The sequence below is a fragment of the Pseudorca crassidens genome, chromosome 17 (assembly GCF_039906515.1).
Source record: "Pseudorca crassidens isolate mPseCra1 chromosome 17, mPseCra1.hap1, whole genome shotgun sequence".
Lineage (NCBI taxonomy): Eukaryota > Metazoa > Chordata > Mammalia > Artiodactyla > Delphinidae > Pseudorca > Pseudorca crassidens.
Genome location: NC_090312.1, coordinates 29,122,900 through 29,146,144, shown reverse-complemented (window position 1 = coordinate 29,146,144; position 23,245 = coordinate 29,122,900). Strand labels below are relative to the sequence as shown.

General features: G+C 38.1%; 2 protein-coding genes across 4 annotated transcripts in view; one reads left to right on the top strand and one right to left on the bottom strand.

Moving 5' to 3' along the window:
* The window catches only part of NUDCD1 (NudC domain containing 1), an 89,407-nt gene extending 76,179 nt beyond the window's left edge, over positions 1-13,228 (bottom strand). Inside the window, exons 1-2 of one of the 2 annotated variants that reach the window (XM_067711480.1) lie at positions 12,991-13,228; positions 1,322-1,476 (exon numbers count right to left, since the gene is read on the bottom strand). In XM_067711480.1, coding sequence (XP_067567581.1) covers positions 1,322-1,476; positions 12,991-13,108 — 273 coding nt within the window. In that variant the 5' untranslated portion in view covers positions 13,109-13,228. The remainder of the gene's footprint in view (positions 1-1,321; positions 1,477-12,990) is intronic. The other variant, XM_067711479.1, reaches the window with a different exon arrangement.
* Positions 13,229-13,354: 126 nt separating this feature from the next.
* On the top strand, positions 13,355-23,128 carry ENY2 (ENY2 transcription and export complex 2 subunit). 2 transcript variants are annotated; one of them, XM_067711483.1, is made up of 5 exons: positions 13,355-13,500; positions 14,988-15,064; positions 18,836-18,906; positions 20,219-20,293; positions 22,865-23,128. In XM_067711483.1, the coding sequence occupies exons 2-5, from the start codon at positions 14,997-14,999 to the stop codon at positions 22,939-22,941; spliced, it is 291 nt and encodes a 96-aa protein (XP_067567584.1). In that variant the 5' UTR covers positions 13,355-13,500; positions 14,988-14,996; the 3' UTR covers positions 22,942-23,128. The 2 variants fall into 2 exon arrangements, with proteins under 2 accessions (XP_067567584.1, XP_067567583.1); XM_067711482.1 differs by having other exon boundaries at positions 13,415-13,572.
* Positions 23,129-23,245: the final 117 nt, after the last annotated feature.

Below are 23,245 nucleotides of genomic sequence, written 5' to 3'. Positions count from 1 at the left end.
AGAGACTTTACTAAATACCTTTTTAAATTTCTTGTTTTTTAAATCACATGAATGCATTATCTATTCTAAAATCACATATTAAGTGTGGATTTTGTCATAAAGGAAATATTTAAGGAATTTAAATGAGAAGTGATAAGATTAAACAAGCAAACTGGATAGATTATTCTGTACATGCAACACAAAGGAAAGCTGAAAGGAGCAGAGTAGTCAGGAAGCTACTGACAGACCACTGATTACTTAAAGCAAATACATTAACAATGTATTGTGAAGCTTACAACATATGAAGAAGTATAAAATGTATGACAATAGCTCAGAGGATGGAAAAGTAAAAGGAATTATAATATCGTAAGATTTTTACATTTTTTTTAAAGTGGAATAACATTAATTGGAGGCAAAGTAGGATAAATTAAGGATGAGTACTACAATCTCTACATTAACCATTAAAAATAATAACAATACAAACAGGTTTAAATAAAAAGCTAAAAGAGAAAATTAAGTGGAATTTTAAGAAAGAAAATTTTTAAAAAGAAAAACTGTGATGAATTAAAAAAACAGATAGGAAGAGAGACACAAAGGAACAAAGAGCAGATGGGACAAAATGGAAAGAATTAGCAAACGGTAACATAAACCCAGCCATATCAGTAATGGCATTAAATATAAATGTACTAAGCCAATTAAAGGACAAAGATTGTCATTCTGGATAAAAAACAAGACCCAACTATATGCTCTTTACAAGAGACACACTTTAAAAATAACAACACTGACAAATTCAAAGAAAACGGAAAGAAAAAGACAAATACTAATTAAACAAACAAACAAAAAAAGCCAGGACAGCTATATTAATATCAGAAGACTTCAAGACAAATTATTCCCAGAGCCCAGAGATAAAGAGGGATATTTTATAATGTTAAAAGGACGTTGCATAACAGACAAAACAATCCTATTGATAAAATGTCTGCACCCAATTAACATACTTAAAAATACATAAAGCAAAAATTAACTAAAAGGAAAAAAACAGATAAATCCACTGTCATAGGATTAACTACTCACATAGAAAAAGCAGTTACATCAATATTGAGATATACAACACATCACAGTAGTTGCCTGTTGGTAAGAGTGGAGGGGAATAAGTAAATTTAAGTAACAGGAATAAGGGGAAAAATTAAAATTGAATTAAACAAAATGAAGTCTTACATAAACTGATGATAGGATTCCATATATTAAAGGTATGTGTACCTCAATTCTCTAGACATTAGATGAAAAGGGAAAATTAAGTAACAAATTTATTGGAAAATCCTAGTATTACAAATTTTTTTCTTACCAGCATCACTGTTAAATTCATAATTCTTCCAAGGTTATCAACATAGTAGACACTGTCTTGATACCATGAATCACAGTGTAGGTAATTATACATTCCAAAAGCATGCATGTGTTCCAGTGTATACTGATCATCTCGAAGTTTTACTTCTGCCACAGCTGAAATATAAGAAAAATAAACAAACATCAAGAGTTCTGCCTCAGATTGTTCTTTTCTGCAGAATGCCAACAAGGCAAAAAAATCACAGAATACTAATTACCAAGGCCTCAGGACAATTCACTACATTTTTCATTTCAAAAACAATTTCTGGGCCCCTACTAGGCACTGTGCGCAGAGGATAAACAGAGAGTAAAACTGACAAGGCCCCTGCCCTTACAGAACTCAGAATACAGTGGCCAGAGGAGATAGAGCTCTTCATACCACACTCTTTTCTTTTAGGTACCTCTTCCTTGTAATTATAAATAAAAAGAACAGAGAAATCATAAAATTGAAAGATTTCCTGTTTTCTGGGCAAATATTAAGTACACTTTATAAAGTGTGTGCTTTTTAAAATGCTCTACCTCTATCACCTCATTTTTTACCACACATTAAGAAATAAAGAGAATGTTTTTATTATCCCATAAAATAATTATGGAAATAAATGTAAGTGCAAATGGTGACTTCTCTAATGCTATACTACATCTTTCCCAAGAGTACAGAACAAAACAGTGATCATATCTGGAACAGAAACAAGGTTTCTTATTTAAAGAACAGTGTTTTTTCCACTAGGGCACTGGAAGCTTCCATAACTTTATTTTACCTTGTTCTAGCTTTAGTGAGATGTAGTTGGCATATGACATTGTATAAGTTTAAGGTACACAACATAATGATTTGATATATGTATTTATTGTGAAATGATCATCAAAATAAGTTTACTTAACACAGACATCACCTCATAGTTACAACTGTTCTTCTAGTTATAAGAACTTTTAAGATCTACTCTCTTAGCTGCTTCCATAATTTTATGTTTCCTTTTTATTTATTTATTTGCTTATTTATTTTATTTTTGGCTGCATTGGGTCTTCGTTGCTGCGCACGGGCTTTCTCTAGTTGTGGTGAGCGGGGGCTACTCTTCGTGGCGGTGCACGGGCTTCTCACTGCAGTGGCTTCTCTTGTTGCAGAGCACGGGCTCTAGGCGCGCAGGCCTCAGTAGTTGTGGCATGCGGGCTCAGTAGTCGTGGCGCACGGGCTTAGTTGCTCCGTGGCATGTGGGATCTTCCTGGACCAGGGCTCAAACCCTGGCAGATTCTTAACCACTGCGTCACCAGGGAAGTCCTGCTTCCGTAATTTTAAATCTGCCAAGCCTGATCTCTGCCTCCCACTCCTCCTTCCCTTCTATGTAGAGAGAAACTTATAGTTCAGGGCTACCAGTGACCTAGAATTAATTTCTGCTCCAACAGGAGATACATAAGTAGACTATGCTGGGCCAATATTTTACCTTAATTATGAAGCTCACCTTACTGTATTCTGATTTCAAGTATTTTCATCTTTTTTCCCCAAATGCTCACCTGTTCGTACTTCTATTACCTGCCTTGAGGCCTGGCTGACTTACATTTATTCATTCATTTATTTAGCAAATATTTTAATAGGCACAAATGATACAATGATGAGAAAAGAGCACAGAATCTACCTTCTTAACACTTATGATCCAGTGGGGAAATGGACGTTAGTCAAATAAATAAATATATAATTAAACTGTAATAAATGTTATAAAGGAAAATTATTGGATACTGTGAGAACAAATAACACTGGAAGCTGATCTACTTGGGGAGATTAAAGAAGGCTTTAAAAAATTTGAGCCAAGCTACAAAGGACAAGGTAGAGTTAACTTAAGAAACATCCCTACACACACACACACACACATACACACACACACACACACACACACAAACTACTTATCACAGGCAAAATGAGAGCAGGCGAAAGTAGAAGGAAACACTTGTGTTCAAAAAACTAAAAGTCAGCCAGACTGGCTGAAATACAGAGCAACATGGAGAACTGCACAAGGAAAGGCAACAGATGAATAAAGCTAGAGAACTGGGCAGAAGCTGGATCACAAAAGGCCTTGCCTTTATTTATCATTGTTGATAAACTCAATGTAATAAGAGCTCATTTAAGAACGTTTAAGCGGGAGAGTAAAGTCCAGATTCGAATGTATAAAAGGTTGCTTATAGGGACTTCACTGGTGGCGCAGTGGTTAAGAATCCACCTGCCAGTGCAGGGGACACGGGTTCGAGCCCTGGTCCAGGAAGATCCCACATGCCGCGGAGCAACTAAGCCCACACGCCACAACTACTGAGCCTGTGCTCTACAGCCCGCGAGCCACAACTACTGAGCCTGCATGCCACAACTACTGAAGCCCGCATGCCTAGAGCCCATGCTCTGCAACAAGAGAAGCCACTGCAATTAGAAGCCCACGCGCCGCAATGAAGAGTAGTCCCCGCTTGCCACAACTAGAGAAAGCCCACGCGCAGCAACGAAGACCCAACGCAGCCAAAAATAAAAAAATTAAAAAAAGGTTACTTATAACTACCTATGGAAAACAGACCAGAGCAAAGTAAAGTAAGCCCAGGAAGATCTACCAGGAAGCTACTGCAGTCATCCAGGTAAAGGATGGTTGAAATTTGGAGACCTATCAGAGGTTAAATCATTATAACTTTGTGATAGATTTGATAGAGGCTGAGGAAATTATTACATGACTCAAGGAAGTGTTTATTTTATAAGGAAGTAAAAATACATATTCACTGATTAGAAGGGAAACAATCATTAATTCTTGTTTTTCTAGCACCACTGTGTGGATTCAACTCGACGCTGCAGGAAGTGTACGTGGTAACAGAATGTTCCAAAGCAGTAATATTAGGCAATGATACAACAAATACATTTTCTTCATATTTGTACCAAAGACCCCTGACCAAACCTGAACAAGCCAGAGACTTCTTAGCCCTTTGCCTTGATACAACACCTCGTCTGTAACTGTATTGATTCTGGAAAACCATTATTAGGAAACCATGAAATAGTCTAAGTCTTAGGTTGCTGCATTCTGACAAGATTAATTTATGTAGGTTATTAGGACACAAATGAAGGGCACATTACATACTTGCTATTTTGCAAAAGCTGACAGTGCTCAGAAAAAGGCCACCTCTCTGGCCCCAAATGAGAAAGGAAAAGTTATTGCATTTACCCTGTCAATCAACTTGAGTATAAAAGGGCAGGCAGAGAAAAATGAAAGGAGAAAAGCAATGTCCAGAATGTGACAGAGCTTAACCACTGATGGGGCTCTTTTGTAAAGACTAAGGGAGGGGTGGACAGCAGGGAGTCTCCAATCCAGCTCGATCTTTGATATGACTGAAGAAGAGGAACCTCTTTAACAGAGGGCTAAGAAGCCACTGTAGTAAAATATTTTATTAACATTATCTTACATTAGAAATAAAACAGTTTGCTGAAAAAGCCTTCTCTCTTATTCTATGAAAAAGAACTTAGGGCCTAACAAGAAGGGAATCTCCCTTAATCTTTACCTATATTTCTTATAAAACATGCATGGAACCTCAAAAACCTATAGTTTTTCATTCACAAATTATTTATTGAATGTCTACTACGTGCCAGACATGGTGCTTGGCACTGGGCAAATACTCGTAAATAAAACAGACATGATCCGTGTCCTAATCATGCTAACAATGGTCACAATTACTGCTTCTTGTCCTTTCAAAATACAGTTAGGTTGAACCACATGAAATTGTCAATATTCAACTCTTTTGACACCAACTGAATATGTTTCAATCTAATACTTACATAAGCAAAGTACAGTATTTTTTTTAAAGGAGGGGAAGGGCCAAAGAACGTTAACTCACAAAGGTCACTTCTTAGACCATTTATCTTCTAAAAATGATCAGTTAAGTCTTCTGTTCACCTAGTTACTGTGTTTGCTCTTTGCATATAAAGATGTAAAAAAGCAAGAGTACAGGTGTGTATTAGTTCTGAAGCAAAATGTACAGAACAAGGCAGGGCTAGAATTAGCAGCATTGCTCCCACTACTCTTCTATACAATGCTTCTGCACCATAACACAGTGATCTGCTTCTCTTCCCCAAATTTTCCTCCAGAAGAGTAGGCATGAATTTTATAGTAAACTTACATAAATAAGTTACATGGCTCTTCTATCCCTTTATTCCAATTATAGCCTAAACCTTCGCCAGCTTTTATTCTCCCTGCCCTGAAGAAACAGCCCAGAGACCACAAAGTGCATTAGAAAAAGCACGAGCTGTAGGGTCAGGTTAGCCACTGATGGCTAAGGTTAAGTTACCTAACTTTCTACCCTGATTCCTCACCTGTAATAAAAGTTAATAATACTTATCCTGTGAAATTATTGACAAGTTTAAATTATGTGAAGTATTTGCTATGTGACACCTAAGAAAAAGAGTAAGTGTTAATCTCCCGGTTCCTCTTCTCCCTTCCAAGGCTAATTCTCACAGCTGTTTATGATTCCATTCTCTCCTGCCTCTTCTAGGCCTCTCCTCAGGTTATCTCCTCTCCACTGGCCCCTTCTCCTCCACTTAAATATGCTGAAAACTTCCCCACTCTCAAAACACATGAAAAAGATTTCCTCTTCTTCGCTCTGCACTCAAAGCAGAGCTCTCTCCCACCATGTACTTCTCAAACTTCTCTAGAAAACAGTCTACACTCCCATTTTCTCATTACCCTCATTAACCCATTTTAATTTTGTTTCTAGCTCTACTACTCTATAAAATTATTTTTCCCTTAAAAATATGCATTGAGCAGCCAAGATGGAATAATAGTAATCAGATTTATCCCTCCCTCAGAAACAACCAGTAAGACAAAATAAAATGAACCAGACAAAATTACATGAAACAATAATTTTCAAGACACAAGACAACAGGCAACAAAGGATAGTGATCATTAAGAGATGAGAAACAAATGAGGTGAGCTCTACTACTGCCCCAGCTTAGTGCCATGAGTGAGTTTCCAGCCCACAGCACAAAGAGGGGAAAGTGAGGTAGAACCTGACCAGCTCCCTGGGTTGAGGAATCTGAGCTGAAAGTCTGGGGAGACCAAGACAGCTACAGTTCATCGGACAGAGTACCAGAGAAGAGAGAGCCATAGAGAGAGAGAACTCCAGAGATCTGCAGAGAGTCTCTCTCAAATATTCAGCAGAGAACTAATAGCATATGTCTGAGCAAACTACCCCAGACTAGGGAAAGAACCATCTGAACGGATTAGAGGGAACAGTGTTGGGTACTCACACAAGGCTAGGAGCTGTCACTGTTCCCACTAGGCAGACCAGAGAAAACTCCGAATTCATAGGCAGAGTACACAGAAAAGTCTTGTCTCAGTGGTGAGGAATAATCAGCCATAGACTGAGCATTGCTCCAGACAAGGCTAAAAAAGCATAAACGCCAAGACCTCGTGGAATTAATCTAATTAATCCAAGTAACTCAACTGCATCACAGAACAAAGTTCAAGAAGATTTATAAGGATACAAAAATGTCTTACACTCAGTAGGGTAAAATCCACAACTTTTTGCATCCAAAGATTACCAGGCATGCAAAGAGGAAAGAAAACAAAACCCACAATGAGAATACCCAATCGACAGAAGCCAACACATAACTGACACAGAAGTTATAATTAGCAGAACAAAACATTAAAATGTTTTAAAACATTAAAATGTTTAATGAAACATTAAATTAAAAAAATTAAAATATTTATTAAAGTACATTCCAAATGTTCAAAATGACAACCAGAGACATGAAAGGTATTAAAAATCATTTAAGTCAAACTTCTAGAGATGAAAACTACAATAGCTAAGATGAAAAATACACTAGATGGGATTAATGACAGAATAGACATTGCAAAAAAAAGATTAGTGAAATTAAAGGCATGAAAATAGAAACTATCCAAAATAAAACAGATTTAAGTGACTCCCCTGGTGGTCCAGTGATTAAAACTCCCATGCTTTCACTGCAGGGGGTACAGGTTCAATCTCTGGTCAGGGAACTAAGATCCTGCATGCTGCGCAGCAGGGCCAAAAAAACAAACAAAAAAACCCAAAGAAAGATTTAAAAAAAAACAGAAAAAAATAAAAAGAACATTGATGAGCTGGGGTTAACTTCCAGTAATCCAAAAATGGGTAACTAGATTCCTCAAAGGAGAAAACAGAGGGAAAAAAAAAAAAAAAAACTGGAAGAAATAATGGCTGAAAACTTTCCAAACTTGATGAAAACTATAAACCCATGGATCTAGGAAGTTCAACAAACCCCAAGCACAAGTATCATGAGGAAAACCACATCAACACACAACATAATCAAACCGCTCTAAACCAATATGAAAGAGAAAAGTCTTAAAAGCAGCCAGAGAAGAAAAAGATATTATGCATAAAAGAACAAAGGCTAACATACAGGGCTTCCCTGGTGGCGCAGTGGTTGTGAGTCTGCCTGCCGATGCAGGGGACACGGGTTCGTGCCCTGGTCCGGGAAGATCCCACATGCCGCGGAGCGGCTGGGCCCGTGAGCCATGGCCGCTGGGCCTGCGCGTCCGGAGCCTGTGCTCCGCAACGGGAGAGGCCAAAACAGTGAGAGGCCCACGTACTGCAAAAAAAAAAAAAAAAAAAGCAAAAAAAGGCTAACATACAATTTCTCATCAGAAACAATACAAGTAATAAGACAAGGGTAACATCTTTAAAGTATTGAAAGCAAAAAGCTGTTAACCTAGAATTCCGCACATAGCAAAAGTATCTTTTGAAAATCAAGGCAAAATAAAAATGTTTTCAGACATACAAAAGCTGAAATATTTAATCACCAGAAGACCCACACTGCAAGAAATATTAAAAGTCCTTCAGGTGGAGGAAATTTTACAGATAAAAATATGGATCTACATAAAGGAATGAAGAGCACCAGAAATGTAAATATATAAGATTTTTTTCTCTACTTTTTATTTCTCTTTAAGAGATAATTAACTATTTAAACAAAAATAATAATGTATTACAAGTTTATAGTAATATGTAAAAGTAAAATGCACAACAATAGCATTAAGGAAATGGAAGTATACTTTTGTAAAGTTCTTATACTACACATGAAACAGTACAATACCATTTGAATGCACCATGTAATAATTTAAAGATGTATACTATAAACCCTAAAATAACAAAACAAAGAGCTATAGCTAATAAGCCAACAAATGTGATAAAAATGGATTCATTTAAAAATACTCAATCCAAAAGAAGGCAGAAAAGCAGGAAACTTCCATTCTCCCAAAGACTAAATGGGACCAACAGACTACCAACAGCAAGATGAAAGACCCAAACCTAACAAAATCAATAAACACATTAAATGTAAAGTCTTATCACAAGATAAAGACTATCAGTTTGAATAAAAAAGACCTAACTATTTTTGCCAAAAAGAAATGTATGTTATCAACACAACATTGTAATCAACTATACTGCAATAAAATAAATTTTTAAAAAAGAAAGAAATGCATGTTAAATACTAAGACACAAATAGGTTAAAAGTAAAAGAATGGAAGATATATATGTATACACTATGGTAACATTAATTAGAAGAAAGCTGAAGTGACTATTTTACTATCAAACAGGAGAATTCAGGGCAGACTATCGCCAAGGATATAAAGGTTCTTTCATAATGATAAAGTGGTCAATTTATCAAGAACATAATAATCAATAATGTTTATGCAACATAAAATATATGAAGCAAAAACTGACAGAACTGCAAGGAAGAAGAGAAAAATCCACAATTATAGCCAGGGATTTCAAAATCTCTCTCTCATGCAACAAGAATAAATTCAAAGTAATTATCCTGAGTAAGAGAAGCCAGACAAAAAAGTACATACTGTGTAATTCTATGTATATAATACTTTAGAAAATACAAACGAATCTACAGTGACAGAGCAGTTGTGGCTTAGGGACTGAGAGGGGAGAGGGAGGAACAGAGGGCCAGTTACAGAAAGGCACAAGGGAACTTTTGGGGATGGTAGCTAAGTTTAATATCTTTTTTTTTTTTTTGCGGTAGGTGGGCCTCTCACTGTTACGGCCTCTCCCTTTGCGGAACCGAGGCTCCGGACGCGCAGGCTCAGCAGCCATGGCTCATGGGTCCAGCCACTCCGCGGCCTGTGGAATCTTCCTTCCCGGACCGGGGCATGAACCCGTGTCCCCTGCATCGGTAGGCGGACTCTCAACACTGCGCCACCAGGGAAGCCCTAAGTTTAATATCCTGATTGTGGTGATGACTTCATGAGTGTATATGAACACATGTCAAAACTTATCAACCTATACACTTAGATATGTGTAGATTATTGTTATAGCTCAATAAAGCTGTTTAGGTTGTGATATAAAATCTTCTATTATTCATCAGTCATGCTGCAGCTCCAGAGATGAAACACTGAAAAAGACGGACACAGGACCCTCAATACAGAACTAGCAGTCTTAGCAGAGAAATGGATATAGCAGAGAAACACCAAATGGTAAAGTGTGATAAGGTCTATGAAGAATCAGGTACTGTGGAAAAGTACAGATTGTAATTTGTATAGATTCTATAGTATAGATTTTTACTAGATAGTCAAGAAAGGAATCTGAGTAACATGTAAACCAAGATGAAAGAACAGAGTATGAGTTAGCTAGGTGAAATATAGGAGGAAAATATATACATTTACTTAATGAAGAGTCTAGGGAAAAAATATAAGATAAATGTCCAGAAGTGGAACTGCTGGCTCAAAGGGCAGTTACAATTTTATACAAAAGGTTTTTTTGCTTAGTTCTTTGGAAAAGAAAAAGACAAAGTGACATTTACTGTTTATGTAGCATAGGGGGTTTCAGAACAACTTAATAACATTTAAGACAAGAGAATAAAACTCAAAGCTCCAAGCAACTTGAGACCAGACACCACATCTTCATTCTCACATCCCAATTGGGAAGCTTCACACACCACAGGTGCCCACCAACAGCCTGCTGAATTAACATGAACCCCTTAGGTTGGTTATAAAAGAAATCAAACTGTCAGGAGGAGTAGCTCAATCACACCTCACAATATCTCTAGAAATGGCAGTTTTTAAAAGAATTAACCTCTTCTTCATCCTCCTCCTCAAGTAATTAATTCTTAATGAAAGCTCCTCATGTGAACTGTTGCAAAGCCTCCAAGCTGGTCTCCCCATCTCCATTCCCCTCATCTTCCAAACTCAATCTCCACAGAGCCTAGGAGTGAACCATTCAATCCCCAAACCTGCCACTTCCCTTCCACACTTAAAACCCTAAATGGCACCTCATCACCTCCACCTGTGCATCCCAAACAGAATCTAAGACCAACACTGGTGAAATGAGGGGCGAAAAAGAACAACTCAGTTTTTCATAAAGTTAATGTATTCGATTAAGAGGACTATTTATTGTGAGATTCTGCTTCCTGCTTTTTTGGTGTCAAAATATCCTTTTGTTTATGAAAGGGTGGGTGAGTACGTGACAGTTCTTAAGAAACACCTGCACTTAGCAAATTAAAAAGTTGGTAAATCAATGACAGCTGAGCTTTATTTTTGATTGTAATTGCCCATGGAAAAGTCTGGGAAACACTGACTCACAAGATAAAGTCCAAAAGACAAAACGTGCCCTCACCTAAGTCCTCTCATTTTCCCAGTAGATTTTTTGCTCACGCAATACAGCAATAGTGCCCTGCACACAATCTAATTTTTTCCCTTTGCTCATGCTTCCCATGAATGGAATGACCTCAACAACCTCTCTTCTTCATTCACTCAATGTATTAAGTACCCACTATGCCAAGCACAAGAGAAACACCACTGTATCCATGGAGCTCACAGTCTAGTGGAGGAAACAGATATCAAACAAATGTAGTTATCAATAAAAACTATAAGTACTGCCTTCCAAAGAATGGAATGAAGGAGCCCAAAATCGAAGGCAGGAAGCCTAGTCAGGAAGGTACTATAGTTCAGGTAAGAGATAACAAGGATTTGCACAATGGTAGAGGCATGGAGAAGTCAAGATTTTGAGCTGACTAGATTTGCTGAGAAACAATAGGGGATAAAAGAGAAGAAATACACCAAAGGTGACTCTCGCATGAGCAATTATGTCAACCTGCACTAGTAGTCCCAATTTTTTATGCTTCCCTGGACCTATTATGCCCTTTGGTTTGAGCTTCCCATATTGACTCTAAGCTTGATTATACAACTTGCTTTGGCCAACGGGACAATAGCACACTTACTGCAATCAGAGCTTGAAAAACTCTTCAAGACAAGACTCTTGGAATAACCCTGTGCCAGCATGCTGAAGGATAAAGACCATGTGAAATCATCTTAAACCAGCCTACAGCCAGAGAAACCCCAAACATATGAGAAAGTACAGTAATGACTAGAACCACCTAGCTGACCTGTAGACTTGTAAGCAATAATAACTGCTTACCGTTTTGAGCCACTGAGTTTTGGGGTGGTTTTTTAATGCAAGGCTAACTAACATGGTGGTATCATTCATTTATATGGGGTGGGAGAGAGAAAGGAAGGGAATGAAAAGAAACATCAAGCTCATTTTCTCTTACCCTGATCAACTACCTATTCTTTAAAGCTCAACTTAGATATCAACTTCTTTTGGAAGCTTTCCCAGATGTCCCAGGCTGGTTTGGGAAAGATACTGAAACGTTATCAATATGTTTTGTACATATCCCTATCACTGCCTTACTGTCTTATAATTATTTGCTTACACTTTTCTTCCTAACTAGACAACAGCATTTTTATGTTACTGGCTGTATCATATTCATCTTGATTGTATCAACATGTAACATAAAACAGGCTCTCAACAGAGATTTCTGAACTTATATAATTTATATATTAAATGAATAAACACGTATTTGATTCTATAAAACTTATTAACTCTAGATTATTTCTCAAAGTGTGATCCACTGACAACATGCATCAGAATCAGCAGGGCTGTGTATTAAAAATGCAATCTTTGAGCTCTTTATCATTAACAAAAATGCCATTCTTTACCTTGTAAAAACAAGGATGAATATTCCCGCCACCTACAGATAAACAAAACAAGTAGTAGAAGTGTGGGTACTAAACCAACTTTTCCTCAAATATTTCTCGAGATGTAATCTACGATAGAGTCCTTAATCTGACGGCCCGTAGGTAATTGAAAACGCTCCTAACTGCAATGGAGTTTCTCTTCTAAGAACTGGGTCTCGGCCAGAGGAAACAGAAGCAGAAGGTCCTCCAAAAAGGTGTGACTTCTCAACGCACACGTTTACAGGGAATGCTCCAGGAGGAAAGCCTGCCCTGAGCTCTCTCCGCAGCAGGGGCCAGGCCAGGAACGACAGCCGGGCGGAGCCCAGAAAGCACCCGCATGCAGGACCTCGGAGCACGGGCAGCGGAGCCTAGAGCCGGCCCAGGGTCCCGCTACGGCAGAGCCACTCGAAGGCGGCTCCCCTGGGGGCCGGGGATGGGCATCATTCTCCAGAACCAGCCACTCTGGTCCACCCCTGCCCGGCAGGCCGTGAGGAAGGCCACGGTCGCCTGGCTACCCGGAGTCAGAAAAGAAGAAAATGCGGGAAGCGTCGAGTTTCGGAAGCCAAAAGGAGAAAGGAACATAGTGCTAGGGGGCACCGCCGCTACCCACCTGCGTCAAGCTCCAGCTGGTAACAGGGCAGTGGCTCGAGGGAAAGCTTATAACCCTCGAAGCGGGGATCCAACAGAGGTCTCTTCACCCGCAGGGAGCAATTAGCGGCCACCTCCATCGCCTTCCGGGGTCCTAGCGTGAGAATTAATAAAGTTCGGGTTGAAAGGTCCGCGCTTCACGCATATTACCGTGGCTGGGAGGCGGCGTGCTTCCCATCCCAGAAAACACTGCGGCGTAACATCCCTTCTGGGTAATGTAGTGCCCACGGGGAAGTTGGCTCTGTTGCATATTGGGATATGTAGTTTTCAGGGAACTTAATGCCCGTGTGACAGCAGGATCTGGACTCTCTTACCCAGAGGGCTGAGCGACCAGGAGGCGGCCCGCGCTGGTTAAATTCTCACATTATAGGCAGGGTGGCGAGACCCCGCCCCGGAAATGCGTGTGCTAGCTTTCTGTGTGCTTAGGTGCCCGAGCTACTGAGGGTCTAGGTCCGGGCAGCCGAAGAGTGTGGTAGGTAACGGTCGTCAGCGCAAGGGTCATTTCGTCGCTGGGAAGGGACGGCCCTCGCCCGCGGTGATGGTGGTGAGCTATGCCCGTGGTCCTCAGGGCCGGGACCCGGGCCCAGCCCAGGCTCCTTTCGATGTGCTGTCTTTCGTTAGCTTCCCCGACCCGCGCTCGCGGGCCTGTAGGGCTCTCCGACAGGGCGTGCTACCGGAGTTGGCCTGAAGCCAGTCCTCGCTTTGTTTTCTGGCTCCTCCCCTCCCGCCTCTCCCGCTGTCTCCGCCCTATTCTGTTTTCCCAAAGACTGTCTGAACTGGGAGGGATCCCCTAGCGCCCTTGTTTTACCAGTGAGAAAACTGAGGCCTTTAAGAACTGACTTGTCCAAGGTCACTCTCCGTATTTTGGGGGCCAAGGCGAGATCAAGTTCAGTATTCTGCTAATGGTACGGACTAGACCTTAGTATTATTTTGAAAATGTTAGCCTCCAACTGCAAAAGCAAACATATCCTAGGCACTTCTCAACCTCTCCTTTTTCCTGTTCCATTAAAAAAAACAACAACAACTCTGAAAACTCACTGCCAGTCTTGAGTCTTCATAGAGGCGGCGAGCGAGGTTGGGGACAACAAAAGTAGTCTCAAGTCGGTGACAGATAAGTGGAGTAACGTTACCTTATTCCAAGTTTTACAGTTTATCCTCCCTGTCCTTTTTACACCGTTTTGGTTGTCCGTTTTTACTGAAAACTGAGAATTTTCTAAGTTAGGAATTAATTTGGTATTTGTTTTCTCCTTAACCCAACCAGCAAGCTTTGATAAAGAGCATATACACACACACATACTTAAAGCTAGTTTGGCAGTTGTAATTCTGGGTACATACTAATGGAAAGTAAAGTAAAGCACTTCAGATCCTTACCCAGGAATTTCATTTTTCACAAACTGTGCTTACTCTTCTATTGATATTTAGGTTATATAGCTTCCCCCAAATTTTGAATACAGTTAATTAAGATGCAGAAATGATTAGCAGTCAGTTATTATGTGTGGTTAAAGTATTTTGCGGCTTCTGGGGTCACAGAACCTGAGTTCAAGTCCTGCCTTCACCACTTTTCTATCTCGGTGCCTCAGTTTCCTCATCTGTAAAATACAAACTATGTTAATAGTACTTGCATAAAAGAATAAGATCTGGGAATTAAATGAGATTAAAAACTCAGTGCGTTAGCTCAGTTCCAGGTACATAAGTGTTTAATAAATGTTACAGTAATTGTCATTATCTAGAGACTTATTAATAAAGGGTACATGGGGGAAGAAAATTGTAAAGTCATGATCATGACTTCTTGGGATGCAGTAAATAATATTAGGAGTAAGGACCTTGTTAACACATTGTTGAAATTTATCACCCCTTCAGTTGATAGACAGAATGTTAAATGTGTTGAGGTGCTTGAGAGGATTTAGAAGAAAATGCTTTGTAAGTGTTCTATATCTGAAAATACATGTTGATGTTCAGGTTAGCAAGATGAACAAAGATGCGCAGATGAGAGCAGCAATTAACCAAAAGTTGATAGAAACTGGAGAAAGAGAACGGTAAGTAATCGATTGTGTTAATTAATTACATTTAACATCTTTAAATTACAGTTATAAGAATCTAAAAAGTAACAAAACTGATGTCAGTGGAAATAATTACAGAAAATTGAGATTATCAAAAGCAATTCCTAACATCTGTTAAAAATGCTTAGGTCTGTTCAATATTGCAAGACTTGGAGGGAAGTGGATCATGTACAAAGATGAACAGGAAGTGACTCTCTCTCAAAAAATGTCTAATCTAATGGAGAAGAAAAATACATACCCAGATAACTACAATTGAAGATAAAATGTTACCCACTTTTTAACAGGGAGACAACATGATGGACCAGTTTCAGTTACCAAGCTCTCTTAACCTCAGAGCAATGTGTGCTATTCCTACTCTCTGAAACATTCTTCTTCCTTCCCCCCATCTTTAACTAATTCTAGCTCATTATCAGGTCTTAATTTAAGTATCATCTCTTCTAGAAATCTGTTAACTCCCAAATACCTTGTTCCATCATAGTATTTAATCACTTTGTATTATAATCACCTCCTTTGCTAGTTTGTATCAATAGAATCTGAGTTCCTTGACAGCAGAAATACTACTGTATACCGAGCATCGTGCCTAGCACATAATTGGCCAGGTAAATATTTGAAGAATGAACAGGTTTGGAAGTACAGAGGAGAGTCTAAGGAATCAAAAAAGGCTTCCAGGAGCAGGGTGATAAATTGTATGAGAGAAATATATATAAGGAACAAGAGGGATCTCTCAGTTCTACCTGGGGATTAAGGTAATCAGTAAAGCTCTCACAGAATAGTAGAAGTGGTACTTCAGCTGGATAAGAAGGATTCGCAGTTCCCCAACCCGGTAAAGGAGAAAGGACAGTCTAGGCAAATGGAACCGAATATGCAAAGTCAAAGAGATTTGTTACAATATGATAATATTCTGGGGAACTGTACAGTTAAAATGTGAAAGACAGTGGACAGGAGAAATGTGGCTTTTGTATAATCAGAAATCTTTCCATTCACAATGATAAGAAACTGAACTCAGAACTGGCTCAGCCAATTTCCATATAAGATCGTGTGACTAAAAGTCTAGGGCTTGAAGGTGCTTCAGGCACTCAAAAATTGTTGCCAAGAACATGTCTGTCTTTCCGTCTCTCATCTCTGCTTTCCTCTCTGTTGGCTTTATTCTCAAGAAGGCACTACCCACAAGGTGGCAGAAATTAGCAGTTCAAAATTTACATCTCTCCACCTGAGACTACCGTTCTCCTAGTAGTTTCAGCAAAGGACCTAGCTAGATTACCATCCTACTTAAGGTAATAGGCCATTCATAATCAGCGTTGCCTAGGTCACATTTCCATTGCTAGAGCCCTACCTGGATTTCTTACACCGAGAGTTGTGGAGTGTTTTTACTGTCAAAGAAATGGCAGGAAAATAGGTGGTAGTTTGCAAAAACATCTGTTGTTGATTTTATCCTTGGGTGGTGGGAGTCATTAAAAAATTCTAAGAAAGGGACTGACTAGATCATATTTGCACTTTAGGAATGTTATTTTGGCAGTATGGAGGATAGACTTGAAGGGCTAGAGATAAATTGCAGAAGATAATAGGTTAAAAGTGGAAAACAGCAAAAATGGAAAGGAGAACTTACAGGTTTTTTTTTTTTAAGTAAAATCAACAACCCTTGACATGAGGAATGAGGAAGAAGAAAGCCTCTAGAACAGTGCCTTGGGAAACTGAGAGGATAGTATTGCCAATAACGGGTGTAGGGTATTATGTATTACTGGTTTTTTATCTGTTTTCATTCATGCAGCTTAAAGTTACTGAGTTTCTACCATATGCCATGTCCTGTTAGGTGCTGGAGATATAGTAGTGAACAAAATGAAGCCTGTTCTTTTACACAGCTTACATTCTAATGGGAGGAGACAGAAAATAATATGTAATATGTCAGATGGTGATGAGTTCTAGAGGAAAAATAAAGCAGAGAATAATCAGGTGTGTTATTTTGGATAAGAAAAAAAAAGTAGTCTTCACTGAGATCAAAAGGATATGAGGGAGTGAGGGGACTCTTAAGAGCCATGGTCCTGACACAGTAGCTTTCCTGGCGTTTTTTTTTCCTTGTGTGCCTTGTGGGACCTTAGTTCCTGGACCAGGGATGGAACCGAGGCTCCAGCAGTGAAAGCGCCAAGTCCTAACCACTGGACAGCCAGGGAGTTCCCTTGCCTGGCATTTTGAGGAACCCATGGAAACTAATAAGACTGAGTCAGCTGGGTGTAGGAAACAGTAAAGTCAGAGGCATTGCTTCGGAGGGGGCAGACCATGCAGGGTCATTTAAGTTGTAGTAAGGACTTGAAATTGTATTCTGAGTAAATTGGGAAGCCACTGGAGGGTTTTGAGCAGTGAGAGGAGAAGGACGTGTACAAGGGAAGTAGCAGGGGGATGAGTTAGGAGGCTTTGGCAACAGTCCAGTCAAGAGAAGATGGTGGCTTCAACTAGCTAGTAATGGCAGAGGTGGTGAGAAACATTTGGATTTCAGGTATATATTTTAAAACTGGAACCAATAGGATGTGCTTATGGGTTGGACGTTAGTGTTATCAAAATTGCTGAGTGGGGCTTCCCTGGTGGCGCAGTGGTTGAGAGTCCGCCTGCCGATGCAGGGGATGCAGGTTCGTGCCCCGGTCCAGGAGGATCCCACATGCCACGGAGCGGCTGGGCCCGTGAGCCATGGCCGCTGAGCCTGCGTGTCCGGAGCCTGTGCTCCGCAACAGGAGAGGCCACAACAGTGAGAGGCCCGGGTACCGCGAAAAATAATAATAATAAATAAATAAAAATAATTGCTGAGTGAAGGATGCTGCCAAGGTTTCTAGCCTGAGGATCCGGAAGAATGGAGTGGCCAGTCTGACAAGGAGAACAGCTTGAGATGGAAGAAAAGCAAGAGTTGGGTTTTGTCCCTGTTACGATTAAATGACTTAAACATCTAGATGGAAATGTCACATAGTGGATGTTAGGAATACTGAAAAAGAAGCAGTTTGGTTTGGGACTTGACATGTTTAAGCTGAGAAATGAGGTGATTTAGGTTGAAGATTGAGGTTTTATAAGACTAGGTATTGCAGAAGGATAAAATATTTTATTGCACCCATGATGCCATTAGTTGTAATACCCACCAATATTTTTTTAACCTTTAAGAATAAAGAAAATACTGCCAATTAAATTATGATAGGCATGCCAATTACTGACTTGTTAAAATGTGGGAAAGCACAGTCTTAGAATTAATGAAATACCATAGTTAATGTGTAATTTAGAAGGATAATGAGAAAAAGGGAAGGGCAAGTCTGAGATTAGATATATAACGGGGCAATAAGAGAGCTAATGGGTAAGAATTTGTAGTTAAAGAATGGATTTTGGAGTTTGAAGATTTCAAAAGTACAGCTGCTTCAAACTCAACTAATACCCTTCTGAAGTTGTACAAAACCCACAATATTCCTGTTGGTGGAGGGAAGTAGAAAGTGTGTAAGAAGGCCAGAGAGTAGGGTTTCTTAAGAAGAATTGTACCCCATCCACTTCATTGAATTTTACTGATGACAAAAATGAGGCCCAGCATTTAAATGACTTGCATAAGACCAAAGAACTTTTTAGTGGTAGAACCAAGATTAGGCCATGGTTAAAGTTTTATAACTGGAAGGTGGGATTTTTAATTGAACAGTTGAAGCTTTGCTTCAAGCATTCCTATCTAAGATATTGTACACTTGAACACTATCGTAGTTTAATTTGGAAACACTTCTTTTTCAACAGCCTCAAAGAGTTGCTGAGAGCTAAATTAATTGAATGTGGCTGGAAGGATCAGTTGAAGGCACACTGTAAAGGTAATCTTTCATTTAGAAGATAAGCTAATTCCATAGCTCTCAACTGTGTTGGTTTGGAATTCATTAGAAAAATTATAGTCAGTATTTTAAGATATATTGAGTGCTCAAGCATAATTTTAAACAAATAGAAAATTGAAGCTTGATGGTAATAGATTACCTCCTCTCAGTGATAATATGTAGACCTATTCCTTAATTTTTAGAAATTTTCTTTGTGTTTCTCTTAAAACAAGTGAGGCAAGATTTCCTCTGGCATGGAATATGGAATCCCACCTTTTTTGCTGTGCCTACTCAAAGTGAAACATTAATTATTCCTAGTCTGTTTTTCTTAACACATTGAGCACTTTACGGTTGGCAGACTTACAGGAATTATATCTCCTATCTTTAACAGTGTTATTTTTGAAAAAATCATCTATAAAAGCTCTTAGAAAATTGCATGTATTTTTAAAACTATAAAATGGGAGCTTGTTAAATTGCAATTAGGTATTGATGATTATGCCATTAGATACAATTACAAGTGTCACTAAGATGAGCCTCCTTCCTTTCTGGCTCAGCTTTTGGTATGCTGGAATTCTGGATATTTATAATGAATTCTCGTATTGGTTTCTACAAATGATAATAGAAACTATTTATATCATTAACCGGAAGAAGGCAATGTGCCAAATTAATAAAAGCATAGACTTTGAGGTCATACAGACCTTCACTGGTAAGACTAGAGCTAGATTTCAAGTCGTGTTTGAATGAGTTATTTAATCTTTAAGCCTCACTTGCCTCACCTCTGAAGTGGGAAAAATGCCCAGCCTGTCAGCTTATCATGAATATTAAATGATGCAAAGCACCCAGCACATAATAGGGGTCCAATAAGTGTAAACTCCTTTCTCCTTCTTTTGGCCCAGCCTAGAGAAGAGAAAGGAGCAAAGGAGTTGTTCTGTATTTTAATTTGGGGCTGTGAAATTACAAGTTAGACTTAAATTACAGTTTTTTCCCCTCCATACATTCAAGAGCTGATATGATTATCGTGAAATAAGATCTGTGCAGTTGTAAGTTTCCAGTTTTTTACAAATATTAGATTTGAATTTACAGTTCAGATTCATTCTAAGTGTTATAATTATTTTATGTTTTTGATCTGGTGAATACATACTGTGTTTAAGGTTGAAATAAACCTTCATTAGAAAAGAAAAAAAGAAGTGTCCTCTTTTTTTTTTTAAAGACCAGTCTGTACTCTAAAAACATGATCTTAACCCTTCCTCTATGAAAATCTTTCTTACAGATAATGATTTTAAATGATATGATTTGTTTTTTGCTTTTGCATAAGAGGTAATTAAAGAAAAAGGACTAGAACACGTTACTGTTGATGACTTGGTGGCTGAAATCACACCAAAAGGCAGAGGTAAGGAATGAATACAAATTGAGTGAAAGGAATTGTGGGCTAAGACATGATTTTTTTTTCTCTCTTTTGCTGGTGCAGCTTTTCTTTCTTTTTACAAGGAAAAGCACCCTTTCCAAAATTATGTGGGTACTTGCATCTCCTCTTTAGGAAGAGTTATAGTTGCCTTACCAACTTTTGTGCATGGTCTTGAGTAACAAACAAGTTAGAGGTGTAAAACGTTTTTGCACTGTTAAAACAGTACACAAATGTAAGTTGATGTGGTTGTTAGAACAGATCATTTTTATAATACAGGATTTTGTAGAGGCAAATATTACCTGAAGCTAGGATTTGTAAACTTTAGCCTGATATTTAATAATTCAGAGCTTTACACCAGCCCCTGAGTCATTGCTCTCTTTCCTTACTAAAAATAAACAAAAATGTCTTCTTGAATGTCTAATTACAAATTTGGTAGCTCCATAACTTCATGGTCAGGGTAATTCATATTTAAGACTCATACTTCAACTACCTTCTTAATTTCTCCCTTTAATACCTTGTTTAGAGAAGCCAAAGGAAAGAGAGGAAGTAGTATATTAACGAACTATTAACAAAATATTTATATGTAATAAGTATTAAGTCAGGAATTACATCATATAATTAAGTGTAACGAGATTACTTTCATCATTTCATTTGAGGAAGTCAGTGGGGGGAGGGAGAGTTGTATTGTAAGTGGAAGCAGGTAAATTAGATGACCCGTTAGTTATTTCCTCACACAGAAATAGTAAAAAGAATTTAAGTGTGAAAAGTAAATGATTTTAAAATTATTACTAGGGAATACTAGTCCCCTGAACTGCTACCATGTGGAAGGAGCGACAACATCTTGTGGTCCTTTCCAGCCATCTTTTTAGGGCTGTTTACAGCTAAACAACATGACTTTTTTGGTCAATCATGTCTCAGGAAAAGGAGGGGGAAAAAGCAGTATTTATTGTTCTCCCCATGGATTTATGTTTTAAAATAAATTTCTGTAATTTCTTTTTCTACTTTTCTTCTGTAATTTATGCTTAATCTGTTAACATTTAAGAACTTAATCTGTTAACAGGGTAGAAATCATCCTTTGCTTCTCCTTCAATACTTGTGTGTTGGACATTTCAATCCGTTGTAGCTCCCTTGCTAGAGAATGAGCAAAAAAGAAAAGAGAAGTAAAAATAAATCTTTTCTTTTATTTTCATAGTGTTATTTTTATTGTCAAGAGAGGTATTTGTTTTTATTTTTTAAATTAACATACAGTAAAATTGACCCTTTTTTAGTGTCAGTTCTATGAACTTTATACACATGTATAGATTCACTCTAAAAAACTCCCTCAAGCTGTTCCTTCATAGTCACACCACATCTCTAACCCCAAGGCAGCTGATCTGTTCTCCATCACCATAATTTTGATTAAAAGTATATTTAACATACATAGTGATCACACTTGCAGTGGACTTGAATTAATTATGTAGTCTTTATTTCTAGGCAGGCTTACAGTAAATTTATAAAGAGGAGTATCTGTATAGTTAATTCCCTATTGTCCTTATTTTTAGTAGCCAAAAAGGGGGAAAATAGTGTAGATTTATTTATTGACATTTAATATTAATTTAAATTTCAAAGAGCAGGGCTATTTTTCCTTTTTTTTTTTTTTTTTCCATGCCACACGGCTTGCAGGATCTCCGTTTCCCAACCAGGGATTGAACTCGGGCCACACAACAGTGAAAGCCTGGGATCCTAGCCACTAGGCCACCAGAGAACTCCCATTTTCCCATTTTTAGTTTAATATTCTGAGTAGATAATACAGTTACATGGTTCAAAATTTTAAAAATAAGCCTATAACAAATACAGCTACTGTTGAAGCTTTTGCATCTTTGCTCATTCAAGTATATGCATTTATTTCAATACAGTATTGCCAAATTACCTTCCCCAAAATGTTTTGTCAGTTTATTCTCCCACCAGCTAATATGAGAGGGCCAGTTTTCCCTCAGTCTTGCCAATATATACATTACTGACCTTTGGATTTTAGCCAGTCTCATTGGTAAAACATGCTATCTGAATGTGGTTTTAATTTTCATTTCTGTTGTGAGGTTAAACTCCTTTTACATTCAAGAAATATATGCCGCTCCTTTTCTTCATCTCCTTTGCTCATTTTTCTGTAAGCCTGCTGATCTTTTTCATATCAAATTGAAGAAATTGTGTAGTAGAGAGATTAGCAGTGTTTTCTCAGTTTTTGTTTTTGTTTATGGTAATTTTGACCAAGCTTATTAAGTTGTTGCATTTGAATCAAATTCATTAATCTTTTACAGCCTCTGTTTAAAAAAGGCCTTTTCTATTCCTAGTTTAAAGAATTTTCACATGTGCAATATATTTTTAGGTATTGGATAATTCATTCAAATAATGAATTGCAAATATACTTTATTTTCTCAAATGTCTTTATTTTTTTATTGAAGCATAAGGGTTACTTTTGAAATTATTTTGTTGGTAGTCCTGAATAAAATACCAAATCTCAAATTGACATATATTAATTGGGATCTTCTTTACTCTTATGTTTTTATTTTTATATTTCAGCCCTGGTACCTGACAGTGTAAAGAAGGAGCTCCTACAAAGAATAAGAACATTCCTTGCTCAGCATGCCAGCCTTTAAGATTGAATTAGATTGTGTTGTTTTGTGGTTTTATTTCTGAAAGTAAAACTTGCCATAAATTAGGAATTGATTTCCCAAAATAAAATCCTTTTTTGTATGATGGTATACAGTTTTCAGTAATGATGTATACAATTGTATTGATTTTTTTCCCTAAATGTGTTATTTTAATAAATATCTCATGAATGAGTTTGAAGTTTCCTTGGATTTTGGAATAAATGGGACTTTATTAATAGTTCATCAGATTTGTTAAGAGAAAAAGTCAAGCAGTGAATATAGTTTAAGTGTTAAGTATGTAAATGTTAAG